General features: G+C 42.5%; 2 protein-coding genes across 2 annotated transcripts; one reads left to right on the top strand and one right to left on the bottom strand.

The window, feature by feature from the left end:
- Positions 1-3,189: 3,189 nt before the first annotated feature.
- On the top strand, positions 3,190-9,111 carry LOC115375425 (uncharacterized; the record flags this gene model as incomplete). The annotated part of the gene is made up of 5 exons (XM_030074813.1): positions 3,190-3,581; positions 4,380-4,489; positions 7,711-7,998; positions 8,124-8,198; positions 8,717-9,111. Coding segments are annotated over 5 exons (996 nt in total), but the record flags the coding sequence as incomplete, so codon positions are not given.
- A 2,890-nt stretch (positions 9,112-12,001) lies between these two features.
- LOC115375424 (uncharacterized) lies at positions 12,002-15,978 on the bottom strand. The gene is made up of 3 exons (XM_030074812.1): positions 15,789-15,978; positions 12,967-13,254; positions 12,002-12,167 (listed from the first exon to the last, which is right to left on the bottom strand). The coding sequence occupies exons 1-3, from the start codon at positions 15,976-15,978 to the stop codon at positions 12,037-12,039; spliced, it is 609 nt and encodes a 202-aa protein (XP_029930672.1). The 3' UTR covers positions 12,002-12,036.
- Between the last annotated feature and the right edge of the window lie 6,260 nt (positions 15,979-22,238).

Here is a 22,238-nt window from a genome sequence, read left to right as displayed (position 1 = left end):
CTGATCGCACCTTGAAATATCTCACTTCCATCAGGACAAAGACACTTTTCTTGGACAAATCATTTCCTGGATCATTCTCAACTTGGATTGTTTTGGAATCGCTTTTTTCCTGCTCCGTTTCTTCTTCTGCTGCTTTCTTAAAGGCGCTGACGTGACAAATATTTCTTGTGGATTATTTCACTTTCCAGCTGTTAAATATAGTCGGCACATATCTACACAGCGCTGATGCTTTTCACAGGAAACTCATGTTCTTGTGGATTCTGTGTTTTTCTGCTTTAGTTTGGGATTTGCTGACAGTTCATGTGAATGAGATTTGAAGAAATGAAAGAAACCAAACTTCAGCCTGTTTGATAACTGAGTCCTGACTTTAATCTGAGCAGCAAACAGCAAAACTCACACATTTCACTTTTTCATGCACATTTGAAATATGACGTCTTCACAAAAACATTCAATGACAAAATAAAAAAAAAAAAAAACAGCAGACACTGGGTTAACATACAGTGGATATTAAAATGTTTAATATTCATTGAAAAATAATCCATAGTGAATTTGAAATTGAGAATTTCCCAGGAGACTTTATCATCTTTGATGTGATTTTTGTGTGACCTCGATCATAGGCAAAAATCAAAAAGGCAAAACGTCTGTCAGGATATTAATGTCTGAAATAGTTCATATTTTACTGATATTTTGAGTTTGTCTCTAGATAGATATCTATTTTTTTTTATTTAAAGTAGGCTATTTGTACTTTGAGTTTGATGTTGTATAGGCCCACAGTTACACTTTATAATTTAAATGGATAAGGGCTGTGCATTTTAAGTTGCATTATTTTGTGTCATAGTTTCATTTCATTTTCTTATTTGATCTCAAAGGGACAGTGTACAGCTCAAACATATACTGTATGCCACTATTTGATTCCATATCGTGCTTTGTTTTTTGTTGACACTACAATAAATGTGTTTTTTGAAGAATAGTTTGATGTAGTTGGATTATTCAAGGTATTTCCTCTAGTTTTAGAGCTTATTTTGAGTTTCTAGTTCTTGAAAAGCTGCTTTGATGGACTGTAGTGGAAATTAGAACAGTGAGCAAAGACATTTGGTTAGAAGATTATTGCTTTTAATAGCATTTTTTAAAACATATGAACATGCTGAGGGCTCAACACTGTACAGCAATTTTCAAAGGAGAGAAAGAGGTAGATACAGTACTACTACTACTACTAATAATAATAATAATTATAATAAAAATAAAAATAAAAATAATAAATTTTATTTATATAGCACCTTTCATACAGTGGTTGCAGCCCAAAGTGCTTCACAGCAATATAATTTACATGAAATGAGCATAAACAGACAGAGTACAGAATAAAAGCAAGTTGTGCCAGACAGCAATTTTTTCATGTCCCCTCCAGGAATTACACTCTGACATTTTGCTGTTTATTGTCCCCCAATAATGAAATGGGATTTTCGACCCTGACCTCGATTTTATTTGAGTGATGTTTGAGAAGAACCTGTAATTTCTAAGTGACACTGTGCACAAATCGCTTTCATATGAGGAAACACATTTCCTGCTTTCTAATCGTCCAGTCTCCAGACAACAGGCAGGACGCTCACTGTGGGACTGTGGGGCTTCAGGCTGTAAATGAATGACGTTGCTGCAATATTCAGATTGTGTTTCTGTCCACACACAATCTGAGATCTGATCTCAGTGGGACCAAGATCCATCCCTCACGCTCCATTTGAGCCGGCTGGTTGTCTGCACCAAGGTTATTCTAGTTCACTAAAACTAAACTCACAACTAAAACTAGCTGTGAAAAACAATTTGGGTTAACGGAAAGAAAAATAAAAACTAGACTTTAGGAAAAAAATGACAACTAACTGAAGTGATATTGTGTTTTTAGAAAACTACAGTAATCTCATTGTGTGTGTGTGTGTGTGTGTGTGTGCGCACGCATGTGTGTGTGTGTGTGTGTGTGTGTGTGACGACTGTGAGGCTCTTTGGCTCGACTCCTGTTGGTTTTAAATGGGCTGAACAAATCAAAGTGACTTGACTCAGTTTGTCCATTTTACTGGAACAGGGACCACATTTGATCATTTAGGACCAAACATATCTTATAGATATGTTACACTGTTATATATATCCTATGTAATGTATCTATATTGCCCAACATGCATGTTATATTTTCCACATGATGTCATCCATGTTAGATTTCCTTGTTTGATGAGATTTTCATGAATAAAGGCCATTTCTGTGGACACATTTCTCTGTCATCATGTTGCTTTGTTTTATCACCAATTCTAAGACACGACAACAACTGACTTCATGTTGCACACAACATGTTTTTACTCATTTTTATTTCTCATTCACACACACACACACACACACACACACACACACACACACACTCACACAAACAGAAATGTCATCATATCCAGAAAAGACAAAGAAAAGGTGTGCAGGTGGAAACCCAAGACGGGCTTCTGTCAAACTTCAGCGTGAAACAACATCTGCACTGAGTGCAGCTTCTAGAAGAGGTGAAGAGCTGCTGAGGTCCAAATCCAGCCAGACAAATCATGTGAAAGTGAGGTAGCAGAGCTCCCACTGAGCACACACACAGTTTTTCTGTGGGAGAGGCCAGGATCTCAGTCACAGTGGGGTTGGGATCCTGGGGGGAGGAGGTCCACACACAAGTCAGGATGGAAGCTGCTTTGAAAAGTGCCGTATGAATCCTCCGCCCTCCAGAAGCTCCCACGCCACGCAAACCTCCACCATAGGTCCCACTCAGCTGTCAATCATTTGAGGAGGCGTTAGAAAGCACGCCGCCCTCATGTGATGTCAGCGGCCGTCCTTATTTGGCCTCGGCTGAATCGGAGCCCCACTTGTACCCAGCTTCAACAGAGGAAACCTCACTGGACAAAATGCTTTCACTGCCAAGTGTTGCTCTGTGCTCTCTGTGTTTAGGTGAGTGTTTCCAACCAATCAGCATCCAGCAAACTCTGGAACACTCACCTTCATTTACCTGTCCCTTTCTCCACAGCAGGGGTTGCCATGGCAGCACAGCTGCATCAGGACCAGTTATCACTGACCAACAGCACCAACGAAACAGTCTCCTTCACATGTAAAATCACTGGCCATTGCATCGGAGATTATGTGTTCTGGTACCAGAAGAACGAGACAGAAACATTCAAAGCAATTCTTCGTATTGATGTGAGCGATGGTACAGTTGAAAAAGGTTACAACCATCCTCAAAAAGATGATTTCTCAGCTAAAGGGAGAGGCAGCAGCTGTGAGTTGGTGATCGACAAAGTAAAAGAATCCCATGAAGCCACCTACTACTGTGCCTGTTATGATTCCCACAGTGAGAAGTGTTGGCTCGTCGCTGTACAAAAACTCTGCAGCGTTAACCAAGAAATGAACAGATGGCAAACCCTGTTTACCACAGGAAGAGAGCTTGATTTAAGCCCAGCTTCACATATTTCAGCTCCCATCTCAGCTGTCATCTGGTTCTTCCAGGACACTGCTGAAGCCACACAAATGGCTTCTTCATGCATCTTCATTTTCTGCTGCTTATCTGGAAGGCTGAGGAGGTCAGAGTGTCTCTGGAGGAAGTTTAGCTGCAGCCGTCAAACTGCCTGCAGGGATAATCTGCCCGGCGTCCTCCCCTGCCGGTGCTGGGTTCAGCTGCAGGAAACTGTGGACTGTCCACTCTGTAATGACACACACACAGCTGTGCTGCAAACACATTACTGTCTAAAACCCCTCAGGTCAGACCAACATAAAGCCTAAAGCTCAGAGTCACCAGAGACAGGAACACTGATAAGAAATGAAGCCAAACCTGTGGATAAGTGCTAACAGAAGCATATAGAGAGAATAAAAAAGGCTCTGGAAGTGATCCCTGTGGAACCTCAGAGGTCAGTGGAGCAAAACCAAAACATGGTGTCCAACACCAACAGCAAACTCTCTGCTCCATAGATATGAAGAGAGCCAGTTTAGAGCACAACAAAGTCCACTTGGTCCTTGTTCAAATGTGACCTCTGCCCTCCTTTAATAGCCACTGCTGAGGAGCCCTTGAGCAAAGTGCTGAACCCCTGGTCAGGTCTGAATGTGACAAACCAGATCAGGGACAAATCCACTTTCAACGTTGAGTTCAGAGTTAAAGCAGAAGTTTGTGAATCTTTGGAAAGTGACAGACAGCACGTCTCATCTGTTGGACTCATTTCAACTGGAGGGGGAATCTAGGATACCGCCTCTTTCTACCTCAGTGGCTCAAATAAAGCAAAAGAAATCAACCTCTGACAGTCATGTTGGCAGCAACAGCAGAGAAACACATCATGAAGCCCAAATATGACACTTGTTCAATAATTTGGACGTGTTCACCTCAGCTGACACATTCAACAACACACACAGGTTTTTGTCACAGCACTTTTCACTGTGGGGAGCAGCAGCGGCTGGTACTACAAGATCTTTGGCTCAGGCACCAGACTGTATGTAACAGGTAAGACACAAAATTAATTTTTCCTTCATTTGTTTTCTTGTAGAAGTTGAAAATGTGTTTTTAGGTTTGTTTTCTGCTGCTTTAGACTTTCCATGTCAATCTGTCATCACTGGCAGACAATTCAGTATGCAGCCATTCATACATAAAAAACTAAATGAGTGTGTGAAGAACGTTTGTTTGGCTGGATCATTTTCTTGTGCATCCTAACATCTTGAAAATCTGCCAAGTGATTAGAGAAAGTCAGCAGTGCTCCTCTAATTCCATTCTGTGTTATCACAGGCTGATATTCACTGTCTGGAACTCAATGATCATGATGGAGGAAAACTGCTTGTATTGATTCATATTCACACAGCCCATAATAGCATAGTGTGTGTTGCTGGATGCTGAAGTTCATGGATTAAGGATCAGTAAATGAAATGTGCTGCTGTTGGAAACTTGTGGCTGCTTTTCTTCTCTCTCTTCTCTCTCCTGAAAGAAATGAAGGCATGAAATTATAGATGAATTATTGTGGAGGCTTTTCCTGCTTGGCTCATTAGTCCACTATTTGTATCAAATCTACAATTAATCAAAGTCAGTCTCTGTGATGAACATGATTCTTCACACTTTATTTCATGAAGCTCTGCTCTCAGCCTCAGCCCTTCAATAGGAAGACAAAACTTTCATTTGCTGCATTGTTTTCAATGGAAATTTCAATTACCAACTCACAAATTTAATAAATAAATGAGAGCATAATATTTCTGCAGCCTGTTGTAAAAATATCAGTATTCTCTGGTTTCTTGTGTGATTTTCCCAGAGACAGTAGTAATCTCCTTCAGCCGTTGTTTCTCTGTGTGATTAGAAACTTGTGAAGGTTGTGTTCTCTCTGATCTGATTTGGCGAGGAGTTCCACAGTTCAGCTGCTTCAACTGAAAAAGCCATCTTCCCAAACTGTGTTGATGTGTGTTTGATACAACAGCAGTACAATGTGCCAGCACTACAATGTCTTACTAACTGACTTTAATCTCAGATTTTTGCAGTCAAAGTAAAAATTTGAAAATCAATTTCAGAAAAAAGTTTGAGTTGTGATTTTTCCAAAAGCCAAACTGGATGAGGTGAAGTGGACGGTGACCAGCGCTCTGATGGGCTGTGAAATACACCCAATAGAAAAAAATCGGCAAAAATCACCCAGAACCCTTGTTCCACTGTTATGATACCTTAAATCATAAATGATAACAATGACATGTTACATACATGGTAGTAAATATGTTTTATGTTCTGTTGATTGTAAAATATATTTCACATGCTATTTGACTGTAAAGAGACTTTCTGGTTAAAGAAAGGTTAAAAATGAAAATTAAAAATATGTATATTTATATGATACATGAAGGTGAATATATTAATATGTTTTAATATGTAATAATATTTTTTGCCAATAAACAAGAAAATAAATATGATAGGACATACCATATTTCACCAATTAATCGCCGGGTCGCAAATAGCCGCCTGGTTCTTTTAAACGCTTTGGGTCTGCACCCATTTTGCGTATTAAATGCCCACCCGAATAACCGCCGGGGCGATTATTTGCATTATATTGAGGTAACCTAAAATAAGGCTATTCACCTTATTGTTGCAGAAGTATTATTATTATTATTATTATTATTATTATTATTATTATTATCATTATTAACCTTTATTTAACCAGGTAAATCCCATTGAGATTAAAAATCTCTTTTTCAAGGGAGACCTGGCCAAGACGGTCAGCAGCAAAAACACTAAGTTACAGACAGAGAAACGACAGAAAGAGTTAAAATCACAAGAGAAAATCACTACAAAACAAACAAACAAACAAACAAACAGACAAACAAACAGATAAACAAACAGACAAACAAACAAACAGACAAACAATCAAACAAACAAACAAACAAACAATAAACATTACAACAACACAACAGTACAATACAAGCAAGTCAAAAGATGAATAAAACAGAGCTCTCGGGGAGACTAATATAAACACTGATGTGCTAAAAACAACGACATTCAATGGACCTCAATTCACGATCTCTCATTACTGATTTAAAAACATTCATTGACACCAAGTCCTTTAGTTTCAGTTCACTCTGCAACAAATTCCACGTCGAGGGAGCAGAGTAACTGAAAGCCCTCTTCCCAATTTCAGTGCGGACATTTGGGACAGAGAGCAGAAAGACTTCCTGTAAACGCAGAGAGTACAATCCGGTGTTTTTCTGTGCAATGAGATCACATAGATAGGGCGGAAGCAGCTCAAGAATAGTCTTATAAATAAAAATGCACCAATGTGTGGACCTACAGGTCGCCAGAGCTGGCCAACCCACCTGAGCATATAATTCACAGTGGTGAGTAAGAGCTTTACAGTTTGTAATGAACCTTAAGGATGCATGGTACACTGTGTCAACCATATGAAGATACTGACCAGAGGCATGCATATATAAAACATCACCATAATCCAACACAGGTAAGAAGGTAGCAGCTACAAGACGCTTTTTTTTGTAAACAGTTAGCTGCACAATAACTTGCCGCACTTCCGTTTTCTGTCAAAATAAGAGAGCTAGCTAACGTTAGAAAAAAGGGTGTACTGTAATCTTAAATCGAGCGACTATAAATATGTTGGACAGTAACTGTAATCACAATAATGGCCTGGTGCAACTCTGTGCAAAAATAAATGAAGGCCTGCAGCGAATAGCCGCCTGGTTCTTTAAAAACACCTGGGGTCCAAGTTGATTTTGTGTATTAAATGCCCAGGCTATTAATTGGTGAAATACAGTATATTTGTTTTGCAAATGATAGCACATACTTTTTCTATCGTTAAACATTGTAAATATAAATTTTTATGCCACATGATAGCTTAGAGCAGTTTGTAGTATTTTACTCCGATTTTGAAAAAGTGAAGAAAGTCCATCATCAATAAGAGCTGCCAGATAATTGTAAGAATAGATGAGGGCATCATCTGCATACAGACGTACATTTGTGATCCAGATTGTTAACCCAGATTGTAAAGAAGAAAACAAGAAGAGAGCCAGGAGCGACTCTTGGGGAAAACTTGGAGCAACATTTCATCCACTTGATGAGAGCCTCACAAAGACTGACACAGCATCCAGCAGCTTCCTGAGCCCAGACTGATCACAGGACAAGACACAGGCAAGTCAAAACAGGGTTTTCACACTGACTGTGACTGTGTGCCGCTCTTTGCTCTTGTCAAACCACAGATCGTCAAGTTGTGCCGCCCAAAGTGAGCATCTACCCAGCGACCAGAGCTGAACCAGGGGTGAAGAGCTCCCTGCTGTGTCTGGCCACATCCATGTTTCCTCCTCTGGTCCAGTTCTCCTGGAGGACACAGGACAACAAGAAGATTCCTGAGGGAGAGCGAGTGGAGCTCAGAGAGGAAGAGCACGCCGCCTCCATCGTGCTGATCGATCAGGAGGAGCTCATCACGTATCAATACATCTGCTCCGTCAAACACCAAGGGGGCACGGTGGAGGCCAAGATACCACCAGGTAATGAAGTTTGGCTGCTTGTGTTCAGCAGTGATTTAGCTTCATCTGGAAACACGTCCAACAAGCCAAGAGGAGCAGAGAAATGACACTTTTCCCTCCAACATGTCCCTCATGTTGTGTTTCAGAGCTTCCAGTGTCTCCAACCTCCATCCCTCCAGTCACAGACACAGCAGAGCCGCCAGCCGGGGAGCAAAGTGAGGGTAAGTTCAGCTGCTGCCTTTGCTAATTCACTTCCATCAGCAGGTTGGACTGAAGTGCAGCAGCTTCCTGAAGACTGGAGGCTCAACATTTGCACAGCAGCATCTCACTTCTTCTTCTGATGTCTGACAGTAACACTGTGAGCACTGAGAGCAGCTCTTCATACTCAACTGCTGCAATAATGTCAAGCATCAACATCTGCACCTTTGCATCGTATGTGGCTTTGCACACATTAGTTGCACTTGATTCCACTTGCACATCATTCAGTTTCATTTGTGTCCCAGTTGCCAGTTACTTTACTTTCCCCTCATTTTTATCAGCCAGTTTTTATTTTGACGTTCTTTCTATGTTTTATTCTGTGTGTGCTTGGTGCTTTGTGTCCTGCTGCTTTTGCACACACACACTCAGCATTTCACTGCACGTTGTATGTGATTGTGTGTGTGGCCACTCAAATTAGATGTGATGGTAAATCCTGTGCATCAATATGTGTGTGTGTGTGTGTGTGTGTGTGGTCTCCCAGTGTCCTTCCAGTTCCAGTGCAGGGTGAAGCTGCTCTCTCTGGTTTCCACAGTGATGATAGTGAAGAGCATGGTGTACTGCTGTGGACTCTCTCTCCTGATCATCCATAGAAACAAGGGACCTGCTGACTGACTGTCCTGCAGCACCGCTTGATGATGTCATCACCGACTGTCCTGCAGTGTCGCCTGATGATGTCATCACTGAGCGAAGTGTCATCAGTTTATTGCATTTCCTGTTTTGCTCAGTCGTTGGAAACGTTGTCACTTTATGTTTAACCCTTTGAAAGGCTTTTATTTTGGAAAGGCAGTTTACTCTCAAAATTCACTTTTAGTATCGCCTGTTCGTTTGTCATTTTTGGTGATAATTTTCTTTGTTGTTTGTTTGTTTTTTTCTGTTATTTCTGGTGATGGTATATTTTTTTGGATGCTAAATTTGCGAGGTTTCAAAGTAATTTACTTAAAATATGATCGTATGAAATTATAATTGTATTTTTGATTTGTTGTAATTTTTTAATGAATTCTTTCTAATTCTTTGGTCATTTTCTTTGGTTCCTTCCAGTCTTTGGCTGATTTCTTGCTGATGGACTCGTCATATTTTCTCCATGTTTTGGGAGGAGATCATGAGCTTTTGTTTATTGATAAAATCTGTTTTTCAGGTCAGGATCCATAACAAATGTTTCCCCTCCTGGTTGTGAAATTCTCCTCTGAACAAAAACCAACATGAGATGAATTTTCTGTTCTGCTGGTTCTTCTGTGGCTGCAGATGTGATCGCTCTGTAAAATTCATGTGCATCGACCTTTTCAATAAAGTGCCACATCACAGTGTGTGTGTGTGTGTGTGTGTGTGTCCTACGTATATGATATATACATACATTTATATTTGAATTTAATTATTGTTATTGTAATTTATTAATTAACCAATTAAACAGCCACAGAATTTCATCTATATATACAGTATTTTTCCTTTTTTCCTATCCTCTACTCCTTTATGAATTATGAAAGCCTGAGACCAGATTTTTTTCTTAAGTGTTTTTACTCTTCTTAGGGCATGAACATTTCTGTGAGTCTCCATACTTCTTTAAGATGCAGGACTGGTATTACCATGTCATTATACTGGTATTAATATGTTTTCAGCAACAAAAACTGACAGTCTCTGCATGAAGCTCAATGGAGGGGAGCAGCAGAGAGCATTCTAACAGCTGATATGCAATTCCACCATAGAAACCACTGCATTTAGGAGAAAATGACTTTTAACCAGCTGTCCACTGCAGTGACCGCCATGCACTCCTACTTTGGCCAGCAGTTATCAGTGCATACCAACATGTATGCACTGATAACTGCCAGTGCATACATGTTGGTATATATATATATATATATATATGTATTTATATATAGAGATAGAGATAGAGATATAATATATATATATGAGAGTATCAGCGCTGTGTGTTGAAGAGGGCGGTGGGCTTCCTGGAAGGGCTCTTGAGCAGAACCAAGAGGTGCAGCAGTTGTTTTCTTGATATGAGAAACCACAGCTAACGGAGCGGAGGCTGCACAGAAGCTGCTGTGAAAGCCACAGCGCCTGTCTGGAACATTCTGTGTCCCCCAGCAGGAAGTCAAATGTTGATTCACTGTCAACACTGCAGCTTTTATGTGTCCTCACTGCTGAGCTGCACTCAGCTGCTGCCACCACTGCTGCCTCTGCTGCTCTCATTATGAGCACCATCATTATTAGCACTATTAATATTATCACTGTTATTATTATCACTATCATTATTATTATCAGTGTGATTGTTGTTGTCATAGCAACCGCAGTTAGTTTTGTCGTTACTGCTGTTATCACCACTGCTATCACTATACAGCCCTGAGGCGACCTGCAGCCTGTCTGTCTGTCTCTCTGTCTGTCTGTCTGTCTGTCTGTCTGTGTCTCTGTGCTGCTCTTGTTGGAGCTTGTGCTTCATGGATTTGGTTGATGTCTGTTGGGTTTGTGTGAAGCGCCTTGAGAAAACCGCTGTACAAATAAACCTGGATTGAGTGGCAGTGACTTGTTCAGTCCCTGTGAGCCTGATCGCTGCTCGGCCCTTTGGCCTCTTCCCAAATCTGGCCTGGTCACACAGAGCGAGCGAGCGCTGGAGCTCCCTGTAAACTCTGCGTCTTCTTTTAAATCCCTTGTCAAAGCACATCTGGATCTGAAGGCGTTCTCCTGACGCTTTCAAACATTTCTTTATCGTCTTATTCCTCCTCATCTCTCCCACCGCCAACTTCTCATCCTCTCAGCTCTCTCACTTCTTTTCTCCTGGATTGGATTTGTGTTCCTGCTCCTGGCTCCTCGTCTTTTCAGCACTTTGGGCCTTTTTCTACATTCATCAACAGACAAATGAACCCTCTGGAGCCTGAGCAGCTTCCCTGCATTTCTCTCACAAACAGGAAGGAATCAAGGGGACCGGCCACTTTGAAAAAAATAAAACTAAATAACATACAACTACTAATAATAATACTGTTACTACTACTACTACTACTGTTACTACTACTACTACTACTACTACTGTTACTAATACTACTACTACTGTTACAACTACTACTACTACTACTACAACTGTTACTACTACTACTGCTACTGTTACTATGACTGCTACTTTTACTACTACTACTACTGCAGTTACCGGTACTACTACTACTGTTACTACTACTACTACTACTACTACTGTTAGTACTACTACCACGACTAATAATAATAATAACATAATAATAATAATAATACTGATAAAGTCAGTGAGCATTAGTAGAAACAGTCAAATGAAAACAGTGAAAGTTCTGTGCAGGAACTGTTTTAATGGATGAGATTTCTTGGTGAAAACAGACAGAGCTGTGCTTCTAAAATCCATTCTGCATGTCCACACATCAAACATGTTCACTGCCAAACTCACAACCTGGACAAAGAAGGAAAACATGACATGAAGTTGTTATGATTTCTGCCTGTTTCATACAGGTGAACTGAGCTATGAGGCAGACTGACTGATTTTACATGTGATGGATGAAAACTGCTCTTTGAATCAGTTCCCAACAAAGCAAACACAACAGAAACACAGCGTCACCAAAACTGAAGGACATAAAGAGCAGCGCTGATTCAGAGCCTTTGACACCAGGAGTTTCCTGTTTGTTCTCGGTTGGAACCTTTAGAACAAGCAGCAGCAAGACCACAGAAGCATTTGGAGAGACGAGGAGCTCCATGACAGACAGCAGGAAGAGGAAGGCAGTGATGACATCATCAGGCGGCGCTGCAGGACAGGCAGTGATGACATCATCAGGCGGTGCTGCAGGACAGTCAGTCAGCAGGTCCCTTGTTTCTGTGGATGATCAGGAGAGAGAGTCCACAGCAGTACACCATGCTCTTCACTATCATCACTGTGGAAACCAGAGAGAGCAGCTTCACCCTGCACTGGAACTGGAAGGACACTGGGAGACCACACACACACACACACACACACACACACTGAGGTTACTGTAGTTTTGTAAAAACACAAAATCACTTCAGTTAGTTGTAATTTTTTTCCGAAAGTCTAGTTTTTATTTTTCTTTCTATTAACCCAAATTGTTTTTCACAGCTAGTTTTAGTTGTGAGTTTAGTTTTAGTGAGCTAGAATAACCTTGGTGCAGCCAACCAGCCGGCTCAAATGGAGCGTGAGGGATGGATCTTGGTCCCACTGAGATCAGATCTCAGATTGTGTGTGGAAAGAAACACAATCTGAATATTGCAGCAACGTCATTCATTTACAGCCTGAAGCCCCACAGTCCCACAGTGAGCGTCCTGCCTGTTGTCTGGAGACTGGACGATTAGAAAGCAGGAAATGTGTTTCCTCATATGAAAGCTATTTGTGCACAGTGTGTGAGGAGCTCAGAGGCGGTGTGTTGCTGCGTTCTCGGGACAGTTTCTCTCCACTGGGACCATCAGAGCTGAGGAACAGCCTGGGATTGGTGGATGAAGCTACGCCAGCTGCCCGCTGCCAGTCCTGCTGCTAAAAACTGGGAAGAAACAGCAGCAGAAGCTTTTCTTGTTTTTTGGCTCTAACATCTTTTTCATGGCTGCTGTTTGAAAGACATGTTGCTTTTCAGACAGACTCCAGACGCAGCGCATTCAAATCAACTTATTTTACACTATTTTTATCTTGGCATTTGGTAAATGACTGAGAGACTGAGACGTTACAGCAACACAGCACGCTTTACTAATCAACCCCACAGTTTGTTTCTTCATTACCTCCTTTTATCATGGCCTCCACCGTGCCCTCTTGGTGTTTGACGGAGCAGATGTATTGATACGTGATGAGCTCTTGCTGATCGATCAGCAAGATGGCGGCGGCGTGCTCTTCCTCTCTGAGCTCCACTCGCTCTCCCTCAGGAATCTTCTTGTTGTCCTTTGTCCTCCAGGAGAACTGGACCTCAGGAGGAAACATGGATGTGGCCAGACACAGCAGGGAGCTCTTCCCCTTCAGGTCGACTCTGGTCGCTGGGTAGACGCTCACTTTGGGCGGCACAACTTGACGATCTGAGGTTTGACAAGAGCAAAGAGCGGCACACAGTCACACTCAGTGAGAAAACCCTGTTTTGACTTGCCTGTGTCTTGTCCTGTGATCAGTCTGGGCTCAGGAAGCTGCTGGATGCTGTGTCAGTCTTTGTGAGGCTCTCATCAAGTGGATTAAATGTTGATCCAAGTTTTCCCCAAGAGTCGCTCCTGGCTCTGTTCTTGTTTTCTTCTTTACAATCTGGGTTAACAATCTGGATGACAAATGTACGTCTGTATGCAGATGACGCCCTCATCTATTCTTACAAATATCTGGCAGCTCTTATTGATGATGGACTTTCTTCACTTTTTCAAAATCGGGGTAAAATACTAAAAACTGCTCTAAGCTGTCATGTGGCATAAACATATATATTTACAATTTTTTTTTTTTTTTTTTTTTGGCATTTCTGCATTATTTGACTGTCACAGTGGAGATGGACAGGAAGGGCAGGGGAGAGAGAAGGGATGACCTGCAGCAAAGGACCTGAGGTCGGATATGAACCCCGGTCGCTGCGATCAGGACTGAACCCTGGTACGCGCTCTTTACTGATGAGCCACCGGTGCTCCTAATATTTTTACAATGTTTAACAAAAGAAAATGAATCTGCTGTCGTTTGCAAAACATTTTGTCCCTATCATATTTATTTTTTTTGTCTCATGACAAAAATTATTTCAAATATTGAATCACATTTTAAAACATTAATATATTCACCTTCATGTATCATGAAAATATACATATTTTTAATTTTTTTCCTTTCTTTAACCATGAAGTCTCTTTACAATCATATACCATACTAAATATATTTTCTAACGCATGGAACATAAAACATATTTACTACCATGTATGTAACATGTCATTGTTATCATTTATGATTTAAGGTATCATAACAGTGGAACAAGGGTTCTGGGTGATTTTTGCAGATTTTTTTCTATTGGGTGTATGCCACAACCCATCAGAGCGCTGGTCACCGTCCACTTCATCTCATACAGTTTGACTTTTGGAAAAGTCTAAACTCAAACTTTAATCTGAAAATTCTGAATTTCATTTTCATATTTTTACTTTAAATGCAAAAATCTGTCAGAAATCAGATTCAACTTTCAGAATTCTGATTCTAACCCTAACCCAATTCTGACATATTTGTCAGGATTCTGAAATGAGTCCCAGAACTGATTTTTCTCCATTTTGGTGTGGCCTCAATGCTCTTGTGTACAAACACAATGAGCTCAGCTCACATTTATTAACCATCAAATCCAAAGGGAAGCAGCAGAAGTTCATATGCACTCAGCGATCCTCTCCATCTCTCCTGTTGTGTCACAGCCTGGTCTCAGGCAAGAGCTGCTGCTGTGCAGCCTCTTCACTCTGTCAACACACACTCAAGCTGCTGGAGGAAACTTCAACAACTATTCTCTAGCAGCAGCGCACAAGCAGCAGTGGAAATAATGTGCTGTCTTTTGAAAATGTTGTCTTCACGGCTGACGGCACTTTGTTATAGAAGAGCTTCCACGGCCCGGCCCTGTCACCTTCAGCAGTTAGTAAGACATTGTAGTGCTGGCACATTGTACTGCTGTTGTATCAAACACACATCAACACAGTTTGGGAAGACGGCTTTTTCAGTTGAAGCAGCTGAACTGTGGAACTCCTCGCCAAATCAGATCAGAGAGAACACAACCTTCACAAGTTTCTAATCACACGGAGAAACAACGGCTGAAGGAGATTACTACTGTCTCTGGGAAAATCACACAAGAAACCAGAAAATACTGATATTTTTAAAACAGGCTGAAGAAATATTATGCTGTCATTTACTTTGTAAATGCATCAGTTAGTAATAATAATTTCAATTTAAAACAATGCAGTAAATTAAAGTTTTGTCTTCTCGTTGAAGGGCTGAGGCTGAGAGCAGAGCTTGATGAAATAAACTGTGAAGAATCATGTTCATCACAGAGACTGACTTTGATTAATTGTAGATTTGATAGAAATAGTGGACTAATGAGCCGAGCAGGAAAAGCCTCCACAATAATTCATCTATAATTTCATGCCTTCATTTCTTTCAGGAGAGAGAAGAGAGAGAAGAAAAGCAGCCACAAGTTTCCAACAGCAGCACATTTCATTTACTGATCCTTAATACATGAACTTCAGTATCCAGCAACACACACTATGTTATTATGGGCTGTATGAATATGAATCAATACAAGCAGTTTTCCTCCATCATGATCATTGAGTCCCAGACAGTGAATATCAGCCTGTGATAACACAGAATGGAATTAGAGGAGCACTGCTGACTTTCTCTAATCACTTGGCAGATTTTCAAGATGTTAGGATGCACAAGAAAATGATCCAGCCAAACAAACGCTCTTCACACACTCATTTAGTTTTTCATGTATGAATGGCTGCAGATTGAATTGTCTGCCAGTGATGACAGACTGACATGGAAAGTCTAAAGCAGCAGAAAACAAAGCTAAAGCCACATTTTCAACTTCTACAAGAAAACAAATGAAGGTACAATGAATTTTGTGTCTTACCTGTTACATACAGTCTGGTGCCTGAGCCAAAGATCCCGTACCTGTAGCCACTGCTCCCACAGTGAAAAGTGCTGTGACAAAAACCTGTGTGTGTTGTTGAATGTGTCAGCTGAGGTGAACACGTCCAAATTATTGAACAAGTGTCATATTTGGGCTTCATGATGTGTTTCTCTGCTGTTGCTGCCAACATGACTGTCAGAGGTTGATTTCTTTTGCTTTATTTGAGCCACTGAGGTAGAAAGAGGCGGTATCCTAGATTCCTCCTCCAGCTGAAATGAGTCCAACAGATGAGACGTGCTGTCTGTCACTCAACAATGAAAGTGGATTTGTCCGTGATCACATTCAGACCTGACCAGGGGTTCAGCACTTTGCTCAAGGGCTCCTCAGCAGTGGCTATTAAAGGAGGGCAGAGGTCACATTTGAACAAGGAGCATGTGGACTTTGTTGTGCTCTAAACTGGCTCTCTTCATATCTATGGAGCAGAGAGTTTGCTGTTGCTGTTGGACACCATGTTTTGGTTTTGCTCCACTGACCTCTGAGGTTCCACAGGGATCAGTTCCAGAGCCTTTTTATATTTGCCTCTGGGAGATTACATATTGTGCAGCATCATAACACAAACACACAAGGTCCCTCTGCAGCCAAACCCTGACTGGCTCACAGCACAGAGCCGGTGAATTTTAACATCTGTCACAGAGATGATACTTATCATATCAAACACACGACAAAATTTAACAGAGCACTTCAGAACACTGGACACAGATTATGGAGTTGACTGTATTGAGTAACTTACATTTTAAAGTACTGGCAGTGCTGGGACGTTTAAAGCTGAGGTTCGGAGGCATGTCCCGAGCACAACGGGACGAGTCACATGAGGCTTGTGTCGCTTTAGAGAAAACCAGGTGACCTGCGACAAACGAGGCCTCGCATCACTGGCGCCAGAAACGCGGGGGCCAGGGGGCCATTGCCCCCCCCACTTTTACCCTCCCCCACATTATTTTTAAGCACAATCAGAGGTCCCTATATTGCAACACCTAAGGTAAAAACTGCTCCATTCACTGCAAATGCCCCTATATTGCAACACTTACGGTAACTCATACGTTAGGTAAAATACAGAGAGGGGCCACAGAGAGAAAGATACAGCCGAAAGCTGGCACTCACAAATTATATCTGGTTCGCACTAGTAGTAGTAGTAAAACGTAGCATGGTGTGTTTTATTTTTCTCTCAATGGCCCCTCCGCCGTCACACGAGGACGTCACACAATTCAAATACATACAGTGTACTGTACATCAACCAATAAAATTGTTTCATTGCTGTGTGTTTTGTTGCCTGTTTGAACTGACCGCATGCATCTGCAAACGTGAGTAAGAAAACAAAATACTGCCAAACAAAATTGAACTTCATGAAGAATGTCGGGAATCACCCCCCACAAGGTCCCGTGATGCTGTTGTCACCGGCGCGCGGTGCGTTTGGCTAGCAGTGAAGGTGGAGATTTCCCATGAAAAGACTTTCTAACTTGATATTTGAGGAAAAAACGTAATATTAACTGGGAAACCAACACCTGACCTCAAGGATTTAATCCAAAGGAAGGGACAAACATTGTGAGGACTTTTCAAACGGAATAGATAGATAGATAGATAGATTTACTTCAAACGGAACGGCACAAAAAGAAAGAGCGAGTCTCCTTTTCTCGGCGGGTCGCGGCCGCGTCTGGCTGAGAGAGGCTGACTGCGACCTGCACAACCTGCCGAGGCTTTGCTGTAGCACCAAACCTCGACAGCCCACGTCCGCTCTCTCATCAACCTGAACACCTTTGGGAAGAGCCGGACAGACACAGCGCTGGATGAGCAGCTCAGACTCCACATCAGTGCACACAACGAAAAGGTAAAAGCTAACAGGGAGATTTAAAAGTCTCTCTCTCTCTCTCTCTCTCTCTGTCTCTCTCTCTCTGGTTATAAAGTCTTCCTATGTTGTGCTCGTATGTGAATGACTCAGTGGCTTTTTAGGCTTTTCAGACTTAGTTGTGCTTGGAGGTTTAATAGTGTGTGTGATCCGAGCGGGCGGTGTTTAGAATGTATAGTTGTTGCTCTTATAGACTGCACTGGAGCTGGACGTCCTGTGTTGTTGAGATTCAGCTGATTTCTTGTTGTGATCTTGTCTTTGGGAGCTCCTGGGCTGGAAATCCTGCAGAAATGCAGGTGAATGTTTGTCTCAGGAAATTAATTGGCAGTAATTGTGTGCGCGCTATAATCCGCCGATGTCAATAACTACATTTTTGACAGCGGCAGCTTGATTGACTTTGCAGTGGTTTTAATATTGAGTTCCACTTAATATATATTTCTGTATGCATGTACTATGCAATTTAAGCTCTGGCTGATCCTGCCTACCCAGCCAAGGACCTCACTGCACGTTAATTCATGATGTACATTGAAACGACAAGTCCAAAGCATTAATTTTAATGACACTTCTATCTTGGTGATGGATTTGGGGCATGTGTGTCTGAGTTAACGGGAATGAGCCAAACGTCTTTTTATTTTTGATACCATAAGTGTTGCAATATAGGGGCATGGATGAGGTGCATGGAATAGAGGCACTGTGAATGAGCTGAACACACAACACGGCACTTTTTGGCCCCCCACTTCTTAAGTGAATCTGGCGCTTCTGCCTTGCATCACATGGGACATGACACTGAAGGCCCTGATCAACTGGCCGCAAATTTTGCTGACAAAGAGTGTATGTCACGGCTATGCACTGGACCGAAAGCAACACGCATACTACTCGCCGGCGCTTATATAGCGGAGCTGATGAGGAGATGAGTGTCAGGTGTTCACCCAGGTGCGTCAGATCAGGCTGATGAGGAGGTGTAATTGATGACAAGGCGGCACACCAGAGCCAGGAGAGGTGGGAATCCTGACACGGACTGTGACAGAACCCACCCCTCCAGGGGCAGGTTCTGGGGGAAGAAAGAAAGAAGAAAGCCAGAAGAAAACTATGGACCAGCAATGATTTTTAAGATAATTAAAACCTTTTTTTTTGTTCGTATCATGATAGTTGTTGACAGGTGGGGGCGGGGCCTGTTTGTTCTCATTCTGCCTTTAATGTTAATTAGTGTTCACAACTCCGCCTGTTTTCATCAAAAATGTTTCTTTCTACTTCATGAAATTGTTGACATGTTTTAGAAAAATTTCATTTATTTCCACTTTGAAATAATCTCCAGTTCCAGGGCAGAACGATGTGTTGAGGTGAGCGTTGCCTTTTCATGCATGTCCTGGCTGAGGTGACGTGTTATTGTCGGTACGGTGTCACAGTAATAAATGTCCCATCAGCAGGTGATGGAAACATGAACAGGTCCTCACTTTACACAAACAAATGCCATGCATTCCAAATCACATACTTATACTTTTTACTTTTAGTATGTACTGCAGCTGTGCTTACAAAGTATGTAGTTTAGTATGAAATATGCATGTGAATGCATACTATTGGGACACACTACATACATCATCCCAGAAGTCCGACCCTCTTGCTCACTTCCACCGCCGTCTGTAGCAGCAAATTTGAATGTTGTCAAAATGGCGGTGCTGTGTCATACTGCGCTGTCCTCTGTCATATTTCTGATCTTCTGTCTTCCTGTTGCTTCTGCTGTCACTGAGCGAATTTTGTGTGATATGTGTGTTTTGTTGTCGTCCGTATGTGGGCGTGGCTTGTACACGCAACTCAGTCAGTGCGACGTGGGTCAGAATGGCCAGAGCAGCATGCTGAAATGCATACTGCGAAATCTGACCGGATGTAGTAGAACATCCTGGTACTCTTGGCATACTGCATCTGACATACTATGTATTGGGACATACTAATTCTTTTTTTCCCTACTAAATAGTATGGTAGTATGAGTATTGGAACGCAGGGATGGTGTAGAAAATACTCCTACCTGCCCAGGTCTTGGTGGGCGGGACTCACACACATCAGCCAAACAGACCTCACCTGAGGTGATAAGAGCTTCAATCAGGCACTGCTCTGCCTCTTTCCACTGTTTGTTGAAGCATCCTGTCTGGCTGTGGAGCTGCAAATTCCCTGTTGATTGTTCACCCTGATGCATTATCTGAGTGAGTTCATGTTGGTTCTTTATATGCTGAAGAAATAAGTGCTCTAATAGATTCATTCCTGTATTGTTGGTGATTTATAATTGCTCTAATTTGTTTGTGGCTGTTGAATCATCATCACCATCATCTGTACAACAGTCAACTTTGATTAAAGAAGAGAATAAATATTGGAATGCTCTCCTCTGGTCCTCATATTTTGACTGATATGCCAATGTAGAAGCTCAGTGTGCAACCCAGCCAATAGCAAGCAAGTTTTTACATGGTCCTTCGAGTCGGATGCTTAGGCATTGGATATGGATCAGAGAGAGCAGCATGGTGAGGACAGAATTAGGAGAGGAGAGCGACAGAGGACAGCACCTTCATATCTCCAAGATTATGAACATTATCAAGTTTCTCTCCCTCATCGAACCAAGCATATCCTCATGTTGCTGAACCCATGAATGAGAGACAGTCTTGCCCACCCCCCATAAATGAACAAGTTGAGCAAATAAGAGATATGGTCATGCAGCTTCTCAGTACGTAGGATGCACTGGAGGGGCAGAAAGATTCATGCATTTCTTTTCCCTCAAGTTACTGTGGTGGAGATTCAGAGATAGACTGTGAAGAATGTAAGCCCAACCCACCACAGTGTAAGCACACTCAACCATGTGCGCATAGGGCATGTCTATTACACCAACATGATGATCACATGCCCAATCTCCCCACCAAAGCATGTTTAGAGTCTGCACTCCAGGTGCCCCCAGCACCTCCTCCCCAGCAAGTGCCTCCTCCACTCCAGGTTCCCCCAGTACCTTCTCCCCAGCAAGTGCCTCCTCCACTCCAGGTGCCCCCAGCACCTCCTCCCCAGCAAGTGCCTCCTCCACTCCAGGTGCCCCCAGCACCTGCACCCCAGCAAGTGCCTCCTCCACTCCACACCACGCATTAGACACCTATGCCATCTTGGATGACGGCTCCCAGCGTACAATGCTCCTCCCACCAGCCTGTAAACAACTAGGGCTTGAAGGGCCCATGGAACACCTTGTTGTACGCACCATCAGACAATGAACTGAAGGCTTTGATGGTGCCGCAGTCAGTTTTGAGATTTCCCCTGCTCTGAACCCACAGAAAACATTCATGATTAAAGATGCTTTTACGTCTGATAAGTTTTCACTGGTGGACCAGAGTTACCCAGTGGATAAGCTCCAGAAGCGCTACCGCCACCTACAGGGTCTTCCCCTTCAGTCCTTCTCCAAAGTGCAGCCTCTTCTTTTGATAGGAGCAGATAATTGTCATCTCATAACCCCAACAAAGGAAGTTTGCTTAGGTCCCCTGGGGGCACCAGCAGCTCTCCATACCAAGCTCGGTTGGACACTGCAGGGCCCAACCTTCCTGCATGAGCAATCAGATGCCTCCCAAGCTCTCTTCACCACCTCAACTGGCACCCCTTATGCAGACCTCAGCCGTAATGTGGAGAAATTATAGCAAATAGACATTCTCCCCTTTAGAAATGAAAAATTAATCACAAGATCCAAACAAGACAAGGAGGCTATGAAACTGTACTGAATGCTATGCAACGCCGCTACTTCGTATACACAATGCCCCCACTCTACAAGCCCCCAAGGATTCAGTTATGCCCCTCCTGTGCCAGACTGAGCACCACTTAGTCAAAAACCCAGACCTAGGCCAAACCTACACTAAAGAGATAGACAAGTTGGTGCAGGCAGGTTATGTATCCAAACTAACTACTGAGCAAATACCCAAATCATTAGAGTCCTGGTTCATCCCCCATCACCTAGTGCAGCACAATGGGAAGTCCCGCATTGTCTTTAATTGTTCATTCCCCTACCAAGGCCAAGTTTTGAAGAGCCAACTCCTCCCAGCACCAGTATTAGGCCCATCACTGCTAGGTGTGTTGCTTCGCTTTTGACAACACCGAGTGGCAATCAGTGGAGACATTAAATACATATTCCACCAAATAAGACTCCTCCCAGAAGACAGACCACTGCTAAGATTCTTGTGGCATGATCTAAAAAGGCAGGACCCGCCTGATGTGTATGAGTGGCAAGTACTGCCGTATACAACCACCTGTTGCCCCTGCTGTATTATTTATGCTGTACAAAGACACGCACAGGAACATCAAGAGCACAACCCCGATGTTACAGCCATAGTAGCCATAGTACTTTCTATGTTGACAGTTGTCTGCATTCCCTTCCTTGCCCTCACGAGGCAAAGGAACTGGTTATTAAGTTGAGGGATGTGTTATCCACTGGGGGCTTTGACATCAGGCAGTGGGCCAGTAACATCCAGTCTGTTGTAGACCATTTAACCCCTGAGGCCCAGTCTGACAGCACAGAACGTTGGCTGAGCCATGACAGG

Source organism: Myripristis murdjan, chromosome 17, assembly GCF_902150065.1.
Source record: "Myripristis murdjan chromosome 17, fMyrMur1.1, whole genome shotgun sequence".
NCBI lineage: Eukaryota > Metazoa > Chordata > Actinopteri > Holocentriformes > Holocentridae > Myripristis > Myripristis murdjan.
The sequence above is the reverse complement of the archived record's forward strand: the minus strand, read 5'-3'. Positions and strand labels throughout refer to the sequence as shown.